The 11,276-nt window shown below is 35.9% G+C and overlaps 1 protein-coding gene across 1 annotated transcript; it reads left to right on the top strand.

Moving 5' to 3' along the window:
- The first annotated feature begins 1,541 nt into the window (after positions 1-1,541).
- LOC132151976 (cytochrome b-c1 complex subunit 1, mitochondrial) lies at positions 1,542-10,860 on the top strand. Its single transcript, XM_059560562.1, has 13 exons — positions 1,542-1,701; positions 3,203-3,343; positions 3,590-3,676; positions 5,101-5,230; positions 6,726-6,924; positions 7,071-7,150; positions 7,257-7,372; positions 7,455-7,598; positions 8,685-8,845; positions 8,943-9,028; positions 9,507-9,595; positions 9,709-9,784; positions 10,499-10,860. Exons 1-13 carry the CDS (start codon positions 1,639-1,641, stop codon positions 10,561-10,563), a joined length of 1,437 nt encoding a protein of 478 aa, XP_059416545.1. The 5' UTR covers positions 1,542-1,638; the 3' UTR covers positions 10,564-10,860.
- Positions 10,861-11,276: the final 416 nt, after the last annotated feature.

Here is an 11,276-nt window from a genome sequence, read left to right as displayed (position 1 = left end):
TTTTCAAAACCGTTTGCACCAACATGAATACAAATAGTATATTTCTAAGAACTTTGCACATGTATTTTAAAATAGATTTTCTAAAAAGATATTTCTGTTATCTTTGTTATTTGTGACCCTTTTAACCTGGAAGGCGCTCACAAAGGCTCACTTGCCACTGGTGCATTTGGCAGGTTGTAGGACTGGTAATGGTCAAAAAGTTTTTAAAAAGTGTCCTTTCTGAGGATGGAAGTTGAATCAAATATGATGACGGCTTGCGCCACACATGACACACATCAAAGCAACCTTGTTTTAGCCAGGCCTCTGTCACTTTGTCTTTTCTAGCACCCTTAGCAAATTGTATCAGGTGTCCTGGAACAAAGTTGTCACCACAGCTGGGGAACCTTGTGCAATGGGCAACCAGTATACAGTACTTGGGATATGCTTTGAAGTACATAAATTGCCTAAAATTATTTTTGTTCTTTTGCCTTGCTTATGGAACTGGTCTCTGGTGTGTACACACAATGAATCTTTACACCTATCTGATTATCAGTGGCGCGATCAAAATAGAGTGGCTGCAAAATGAGCATGATGAGAGAAAAAAAACAACATTGTAGAATCTATGGTACACTTTTAAGAAGTGCTAACCTGTGAATGTTTATAGGTATATTTCTACTTGCTCTAATCCTTAAATTTCATTTGATCACAGTAACCTAATGTAGTTATAGATTAATTTGGTTGATATTTTGGGGTTTAATAAAATCAGATAAATAAGATATTACCACATGAAAAATGTTACACATTCAATGAAGATAAACACTTAAAGGGACTTAAAGGCTTTACTCAAATGAAAACATTTTCATCATTCTAATGACAGTACATGCGGGTTTTGTCTAATATCTAAAGTCTACAGGACACACCAGTTTTTGTTCTGTGCCGAGTTATACAGTTGAATCCTCTCATTACAACACATGTAAATAATATTTTGATTGTGCAGTGTAGAGAGATTCATTTGTCACAACCATAGTGAGATCGCCATGAACAAAGAGTGGCAGCTTTTTAGTGATTATAAGGGGAGAGCTTTTTGTGAGTTTATTATAATACAATCAAAATACAGAGCAATTTTTTTCACTCGGCCACACAATATTTATACAGATTCACTCTCAAAATAGCAGTGATTGACATAGTTATAACCATAGCATGGATGCAGAGGCTTAGCAATGGGGCAGGCAATTGCCTGGGGCCCCGCAATATGAGGGGGCCCCCAATGGCCGACCATTTAAACCAACATAAATGTTAATATTAATAGCTATAACACGCAGCAACATGGGGCCCCTTCCTTTGATACACTGGTTATGCTTCTGTGCCACCTCTTCTGCCACCAATTTGTGTTTCTGCCCACAGCCTATTCCACTCCAAACCAAATATAAAACATTTTATTCGTATATAACATTTTACTGTATATCATTGTTTACATGAGCAAATAATACTGGCTAGTTTGTCATGCAACAACTTTTTACAGTCTATCATTGACGCCATGCTATCGAGTCATGCTGACAATAGGTGGCGGTACTGAACTTTGTAGGTTGCGAACAGCCGTTAAATAAAAAGAAGAGGAAGAAGACAGTCACCGCTGGTGCACACTGTGGACAAGTCAAGATGGTTGCCTCTCTTTGGCGGATCACCGGGGCAGTGAATCGAGCTCTTGCTAAATCTGGATACGTACGTATTGCATGGCTTTGATACTTTTGAAAGCGTTTGAAATTTCAAAAATTATATTTAATTACACGGACCAGTAACCAGCCGATCTCTATAATCACAGTGACTGTCATTGGCCTTATCTGTGGCGGGGAACTAACGTTAGCTGATAGCTAAACTAAAGGTTAGAGCTCTTTCCCGTGTGTAAGAGCTTTGAGGAGCAAGAGACGAGTTATAAACAGTTATGTAAGCAAGTCAATCGAGAAATGTAAATATTGCACTTGTTTGTTTCTTATTCATTATGTTAAGATTAAGTTAACCTGACATTTCATCTGACAAGGTCATGGAGATCTGACGTCACCCAGAGATATATATATATTATTTATTCGGTTTATACTCAGTAACTGTTAAAATGTTGACATTAAGAGTATAACTTCGTACTGTTTGTGACATTTTCCTTTCGTTAATTTGAGTCAAATAACAAACAAGTTAGTACTGTGTCCTCCTCTATGTAACGTTAGCTAACTTACAACAAAACAGCATGAAATCTGGTTTGACGAAAAACGTATTAACTGACTGATAATAAATAATTTTCTATAAATATGTAAGTACAAGAGCGTCCACATTAGAAAAAGAAACTGGTTATATATATATATATATATATATATATATATATATATATATATATATATATATATATATAAACATTATAACATAGGTGACAAGTTCTCAAAAATGTACACACAGTTCATGTCTGTTTCATATGGATTTGAAAAAAAAAAAAAAGACTCCAAAAGTGTAGTTAAATATAATAAGATATTTTATCACCCCTTAAAAATGTGTATGCATATTTCAGATGTTATCAATCATTAATTCATAAATGCAGTTTAGTTGTGCACAACATGACATTGTACGCCTTAACTGCCCTTTTCTGGTCATAAAAAATAATGTAGGATGTCAAAAATAAATAAAGTAAATCTTTTCCTTGTTTTTATGAAGAAGGCAACAGTTTCTGTGCACTTGGGATCTGGTCTTCAGATAGAGTTAATATGTCCCATGAGTAACTAATAGGAATGCCTTATGAATCTATAGATTTTCTCACCAAATTTTTGTTTCTTTCCTGGTTTGTTTTCACACAGGTACTTTAAAACATGATTTTCTCCCCCTTTCACTTCTAGTTTAGTTTATTAGCAGTGTTTATTGCTGAAAAGCATTGCCATCACAGGAATAAAGTTATTATTATTTTTTAAAATAATATATCTATTTTTAATATGTTAAAAATAGTTTGTTTATATCGTTAGAATATTTTGCAATATCTGGTGTATTTCAAAAACAAAAAATATATCTTGCTACTGGGCCAAATCAAACAATTTATTCAAATGTCGTCTTATCGGTCAAAACCTTAATTTATAAAAACAAGCCAAAAATCAGACGATGCAATGATGATTTTTGGCTTGTTTTCATTCATTAATACTAGAAAATTGCACCATATACTTATTTTTTTAAATCTTTTTCTTTATTTTAGCCTCATTTGCTGTCTCTGAGACGAGGACAGGCCTCTGTGTCATATGCTCAGAGCCTGCTAGGAGCTCCAGAAACACGGCTAACTACTCTAAGCAATGGCTTGAGGATTGCCTCTGAAGAGACCAACCAGGCCACATGCACGGTGAATAACTGTTTTGAGGCTGTACAAATACATTTTTTAGTACATGAAGTAAAAAATTTCTAAATAAAAATATCTAATAAAGTGAATGTTGTGTATGTGTCATAAAAATAACAGGAATTGAAAAAGCCTGACCAACTTTACTTGAATTTGTCCATTTTCAAATGTTTAACCAAAAGGAAACTGAAAAATAAAGCAGCCTGTTTGCTGATGTAATTTTTTGTGCTTTTTATCTGTCTGGCGCTGCAGGTTGGCCTTTGGATAGGTTGTGGGAGCAGATATGAGTCTGAGAAGAATAATGGAGCTGGATTTTACCTGGAGCATATGGCATTTAAAGTATGCAATAAACCTTTACTTGGCCTCATTCTCTAAATGAACATTGTTGCTAGGGCTGGGTGTAGGTGCATCACGATCATGTCATGATATGGCATGTAGCATTATATTCTCTTAGCTTCATATTAGATCATGGTTCTTACCACCGAAAACTTTTTTTTTTTACTATGGAGGACTAAACCTGCAGAAATTAAAAATAAATAAATTAATATATAAATAAATAAATGTAATAAAAGGAAAATAAATAAATATGATGTGATAAAAACAAAAATAGTTTTTATTTATTTATACTTTCATTCATTTTTATATTTAATTTATTTCTAAATGTATTTATTCATGCATTTATTTCTTTATTATACATATTTATATATTTCCACATGCATTTATTTATTTTTACTTTTCCGTGTGCAACATAGACATGAGGGAGGTGGTCCTTGTGGAGCAAGTGGGGAAAATATTTATTTGATCCCCTGCTGATTTTGTAGGTTGTTTCAGGGTTAGCATCATCTGAGGGGTTGGCATCATCTCTTCTCAGTTGTTCTGAATCCAGACTGGAGCTTGTGTAAATCCTGGTTCCCAATCCTATAGAAAATCTGTGGAGGGAGCTGAAACTTCTAGTTGCCAAACGACCTTCAGAGGATCTGTAAAGATATGTTAGCAAAACTGGTGACCAACTACAGAAAACATCTAACCTCTGTGCTTGCCAACAAGGGTTCCTGCATCATGTTTTGCTTGAGGATCACTCACTGAAATGCAAATCAATTTGTAACCTTTATATAATGTTTTTTTCCCCCTTGATTTTATTTTTGGTTTGCATTCTGTCTCTATATGGTAAAATAAACCTACCATAAAAATTACACACCCTTCATTTCTTTGTAAGTGGGCAAACGTACAAAATCAGCAGGGTATCAAATAAATATTTTCCCCACTGTATGTCTATAGGAATGTTTAGGCTGTATCAGTATCATTACAATAAGTATGTCACAATAATGTTGCATTATGGTATATAGAGCTGCCTCAAGTGTATATATGAATAGACTTACTTCCTCTGTCAAAATTGAGAGGATGAGGGTCTGTCCATATTCACTTGACCAACTGGAATGTGCTTCAAAATGGCAGCAGGGATTCCCCCTAGAGCAAGTGCTTTGGCAATTTCAGGAGTGTGTCTGTAAAAGTGGAATCTGCCCAGAGTGTTCACATAGTGGGAATTGTAAGGTCAGGTTGTGATAACATTTGCAATAATTATTAAATTCTAGGACTTCATATGAGCACATGATGTATAATGCTGAATTTATTTATTGTAGGAAAGAAAACCATGAATATTGTTGATTGAAATTGGTTGTAGTATGAATGCAATTTAAAAACTGTAATGCTGTTTCACTAATTTGAACAATGTTCTTTCTATTCCAAACCTTTCTTGGATCAAGGGCACAAAGAAGCACCCACAGTCTGCCCTTGAACAGGCAGTGGAATCTATGGGAGCTCACCTGAGTGCATACACCTCTCGGGAACATACTGCTTATTACATGAAGACCCTTGCCAAGGACTTGCCTAAAGGTTAGAGAACAAACAAATAAATTATTAAAGTGCCACTATTTTGCCATTTCAAATATTTCCTTTCATGCAGTGTGTGATGTAGCTGTATGCGAATGCAAATGATCTGCAAAGATGTAAAGTGCACAATAAATAAAATAAAGAATCGAGTCAGTACAGCCTATACGAGTCGTTAGTAATTTGAATTGTCACGGGGTAATACATTTGCATAATTCCCACCTATGTTCTACATTGGCCGGCCGCAAACAACTTGACTCGCCCTCAAACACATCATTTTTTTTCATGACGACTGCTTATCTAATCACCTGGGAGTTCAACGAGAGATTCACAAAACGCTTTCTCTTGAAAGGTAGCTCATTACCCAGTTTATTAGGAACAGCTGTCTCCACTGAATCACAACTTGTAAGTAGGGGTGCACGATTTTGAGAAAAAACCTAATTGCGGTTTTTCTGACAAATATTGCGATTTTCGATTTTTGCGTTCAATACTTTTAAGTGCATAAAACCGGATCTGGCCACGGCACGTCGACATATTTTACATTTAGTACTCTTTTGCTCCACGTCGTTCTTCGCGAATCCAAAATAAGTCCAAACAGCTGAAGTACCACCCTTCTTGTTAACCAAGTGCTCCCCCGCTTCCTCTCCCGTCACCGAAGAAGTGCCTTCGGCCATTTCTGCGCAGTTACACAAGCTTTTTCTGGCACAACTCGAGGAAAACATTGTGTGTTTGCTGCTTTTCTGCTGACAGAAAGCCGATGCACTGCATACAACCTTGTTTTTCCATTGCCATTTCTAATTGGCCAGCAAGCCAGGAACGCGAGATTCGACCGTTTTGATTGGCTAATAGGTTTGTCACTCAAATGTCAGAGGCGGGGGAAAAAACCTCAGACTCCTGAGGTTAGGTTATTGCGGGAGTTAAAACCTCAATATCGATGCGATAAAGGTTAATCGTGCAGCCCTACTTGTAAGCATGATAAATATTAGATTTATATATTTTGCAGTTTTTATATGTGCATTCAAAATATGGATTGTTTTCGACATGCGCTGTACACGGTAGACCAATCACAACTGACTGGGCCATCTGACCAATCAGAGCAGAGTAGGCTCATGGAAAGGAGGGGGTTTAGAGAGACTGAATCTATGAACGGGTTAGAACAAATAATTTGAGAATTGCTGGAAAATGCAGTGATATTAAATGCATATGTTGAGAAAATGAAAGCATTTTTTGACCTTGCTTGCATTTAAACTTATTGTAGTATACTCCCCCAAAGTAATTAGGAACCTTAAAAAGGGCATAATAGGGACACTTTAAAATTGGCCAATTCTCCTAACCGGCTTGTTTCTTCATGCTAATGTGGATAGATAAATGATTTGACTGATCTAGATGAGCTCTAGAATGTGGTATGTCATGTTGGCATAGATAATGTAGTCTTTCTCTGAATAATCTGGAAGTGTTACTCTTTCTTTTAAATGTCATCACTTTATTGTGTTCCATTTAGCGGTGGAGCTCTTGGCAGAAGTAGTGATGAGTTCATCTTTGAGTGAGGCTGATATAGAGCAGCAGAGGAGTGTGGTGCTGAGAGAGCTGGAAGAGGTGCAAGGTAGCTTGCAGGATGTTTGCCTGGATCTGCTTCATGCTACTGCCTTCCAGGGTACTCCTCTTGGCCATAGTGTTCTTGGGCCCTCTGCCAATGCAAGGTACACACACAGCCTCAAAATAATACATTTCTTATGTTACATATGCTTGCACTGTACATCTGCTGACGTTTTGTCCGGAATACGTAAATGCACATGTAAATGAAAATGTAATTTTTTTTTTTTTTTTTTGCTCATGTATTTTCAAGGACTCTAACTCGTAATGATTTAGTGGAGTACATCAATAGCCACTATAAAGCTCCTCGCATGGTCCTGGCAACAGCTGGAGGTACTGCTCTTAAACAGTTCTCAAACTTTTCACACAGTAGTGTTTTATTAGAAAACCCACACAAAGCTTATTTGATTGATTAAACATTCTCTCTGTTCTGCTGCAGGAGTAAACCATGATGAGCTTGTAGGTATGGCTAAGCAGCATTTCAGTGGCGTTTCTTTTGAATATGAAGGTGATGCTGTACCTGTTCTGTCCCCATGCCGTTTCACTGGGAGTGAGGTAGCTTATAAATTGCATGTGTGCATGAGAGGGTCTCAGTTTCTTGCTGGACGGATTGATTGACTTCCTGTCTTGCTTTCAGATTCGTATGCGTGATGATGCAATGCCCCTAGCACACATTGCTATTGCTGTAGAGGGAGCTGGAGTTGCAAGCCCTGATATTGTGCCGCTTATGGTTGCCAATTCCATCATTGGTAGCTATGACATCACATTTGGGGGTGGCAAGGTTAGTTTATAACTTTGCTTAAATTTTCATTTCCTAAACATTTGTTTAGCGTGTTCAGGGATTCTCAATGTTTCTTGAAATCTTTGACAGATTAAGATGGCTCCTGGAATATTCAGGATTTCACCTAAAAGCTGTTGTAAAATGCACAATAATCTTTGTGCTTTGTTCCATATCTTGAAAGTAGAAATGGAATAAGCAGGATATTATAATCAAGTACGGGAATTCATTCTGTTTCAGTGAAATGCAGCACAGAGCAAGCTTAAATGTTGTCATTGTTAATCAGTCTCTTGATTTCTTCACCCACCAATATGATCAGCTCACAGGCATGTGATTGCCCCACAATTATGATTCCTGTTTATTCCATTTAAATATTCTAAATATATAGTTAATGATGCAGAAGATGGATTATTAGGAATGTATATTTATATTAAATATAGATGTTATATTTATGTCTGATACTGTCTGCTGATATTAATTTTAATGTTGTGGCTGATACTATACTATGTTCTATACTACTATGTCTAAATAAAAAAATAAAACACTAAAAGCAAAAATTTTAGTTTTTCATGCTAAAAGGGGAATTTGGGCATCACACCATTCTAATGTACAGTAAAACATATTTTTTTCAAGGTTTACTTTAAATGCAAGGTAAAAATAGGAGAAATCATTACACAACATTAAATCTCAAATACTGGCCAATGTATTTTCTAATATTGACCAATACTGGTCGATTTCATTAGGGCTGGTACCATAAAAAATAACTGATGTCATACTGATATATTGTGCATTCCCATGTTGACTAGTTGTTTTCTTTAGGATGTTTTAAAATCAATCTTATTTAGTGTTTTAGACTAGTGAAGTACATCTGAAGACTATTGCTAATGTCAGTTTTTATGATAGCCACTGTTGATATTATGATTTTTTTTTATAATTCTATATATAGATAGTTTTTTTTTTTTTTTTTTTCTACTGTTCCTAGTATAAACGTTCCTGCCATGCATACACGGTGGTAAAATGTATCAGGTAAAATGCATTAGGATCATGAAATAATGGTAATTTTATTTTTTTCTTGTATGTTGTACATAGAACTTAAGCAGTCGCCTGGCTCGTCTGGCTGCAGAGCTGAACCTGTGTCACAGTTTCCAGGCTTTCCACTCTTCATACAGTGACACTGGTCTGCTGGGTATTTATTTTGTTACAGACAAACATAAAATCGAGGACATGATGCATTGGGCTCAGAATGCCTGGTAAGTTCCGCCGTAGCATACTGAGAAGATAGGATTGTCATCTGATGTTCTGTAGTTGTATTTGAGGTGATGTGCTCTTAATGTTTCTGTATTTCAGGATGAATTTGTGCACCACAGTGACTGAGAGTGATGTGGCTCGAGCCAAGAATGCTTTGAAGGCTAGCTTAGTTGGACAGCTCAGTGGTAATAAACTCAAACCTACTTACTCTTATAGACAGTCCATACCTCTCTTCGCATCAAAACATAGACCTAGTCCTAGTAAAGGAGTAATTGATTTTTCAGATTTACACTGGAATTACTGTTAATTATAGTGTTGTGTCAAGTAGATATAGATCTGTATCAGAAATAAAAAAAAAGTGTTATTGCCCATAAACAACATCAGCACAACAAATATTTTTTTTGGTTACATACCAACCATTGTTTACAGATAATGGAGAAAAATATATGGTTACGATCACTTAATTTTATCTGATGTTGTGACATAGTACATCAGCTGCAGATATTTTGTGCTCCTCTACTTTAAACTATAGAGACAGTAAGACAAGTTTTTGCTGTAATATTGACTTAATACCTCTCAGACTAAACAGACTGCTTCTATACAAACACACACACACACACACACACTCTAATTCTATAACATGTTTCTTCTTTCTGTCGTCAGGAACTACACCTGTTTGTGATGACATTGGCAGGCACATACTAAATTATGGCCGCCGCATCCCATTGGCAGAGTGGGATGCCAGAATTGATGTAAGTTGTCCATGTTAGCAAACCCACAGTGGCTGAGTGACCGCTGTTTGAGATGACATAGTTTTTATTTGAGGTATTTAAGAATACCTATTTGCTTGTTTGTTTCTTACTAGGCTGTGACTCCCAGGATTGTCCGGGATGTCTGCTCTAAATACATCTATGATAAATGCCCAGCTGTTTCTGCAGTTGGTGAGTCAGTTTATTTTTACATTTTAATATGCATTTTTTTTGTTTATTATTTTGTCTTGAATATTTATTTGAATTATATTATATTAGCATGACGTATAGTTAAGGAATTTAACTAGTAACCAGTGTAGTGATTTATGATATGACTGATAATGTTGAGAACACACTTTTTCAAGCCAAGGGTGTATGTTTCACAAACATAAAGACTTTTATAAGTTTACCTTAAAAACAAAAACAAACAAACCAAAAAATACATTTTTTTTTTTGTTTAGTTTCCTTTGGTTAAATATACATTTTAGTCTGATACTAGGCTTAAGCCTCATCTGTGGAATTGGGGGAAGTGTCATACAGTGCTCAAGCTGTAGTGCTCACTTTAGTTTTGGATGACTCTGTATAGGCAGTGTTTTTACCGTCTGCGCTCTTGATTACTTAACTTTTTTGTTTTTTGTTCTGAAATGAATTGCAGATGAGCAAATTAAGCCCATCTGTGGATCAGTGATTCGTCAATAACATACCTAATATGGTTCTATTTTCTGGATCTAGCTGCATCTTATTTACGGAGACATTTGGTACAATAATTAATTATCCTAATGGAAGGAAATTCTTAGATATCTATCCCAATGCTGTGGTATTGAAATTGGTATTAAGAATTATGAATTTCACTGGTATTAACAGTTGAATTTATGTAACCTTGAAATCGTTTCTTTCTTTATGCAGGTCCAGTTGAGCAGCTGCCAGATTATAACCGAATGAGAAGTGCTATGTACTGGCTCCGATTTTAAATGTTCCTCAGGCTCTCAGCCCTCACTGATGTGACGTCTATCTTTGCAAGTTTTTTCCTCTCATCATTTTCATACCCTTATCTTGTATGAATTTGATGTGTTGCATATTTGGCCAGTTGTTATCTTAGCCATCTTTGTCCAAGCTGAGATGGAGAGAGGAGAATTTGGTACATTTACATCTAGAATGTCCGACATGGCACAGAGCTATTTATGAAAATATGTGATGTTCTCTTTCTGTCAATTTTGTATATAGCAATAGCTCTCATTCCAACTTCAAATAAAACCCTGTCACATCAAGTTTTTGTTTGATTTGTTTTGGTTGCTTCAGAGAAAATAAACCCATTCAGTGTCTCCAGTAAACAGGAAGTAAACTGTGGGTTGAGAAGATAATGGAAAGGTATGTTAAAGGTGCAAATTCAAAATATTGGAGGTTTTTTTTTTCACCTTGACCCTCCTCCTCAGACATTACGCACATGCAGGTTGCCAGATTGACCACAGTTTAGTTTATTTATATAGCACATTTAAAACCAACAGAGCTGACCAAAGTTCTGCACAGAGAAGTAGAAATTAAGCATAAAACAAATTTACAATAAAAAGAGATAATACACAACACTAAATATACACACAGTAAAACTGTATACAGCAGTTACTCCAGCCCACAAGCCTTTTTACAGTTTTTTTTTTTGCTTTTGTACATTCATGCAATTGATTAT

Source organism: Carassius carassius, chromosome 10 (genome assembly GCF_963082965.1).
Source record: "Carassius carassius chromosome 10, fCarCar2.1, whole genome shotgun sequence".
NCBI lineage: Eukaryota > Metazoa > Chordata > Actinopteri > Cypriniformes > Cyprinidae > Carassius > Carassius carassius.
Note: the sequence above shows the minus strand (reverse complement) of the source record. Positions and strands in the feature narration are given on the sequence as shown.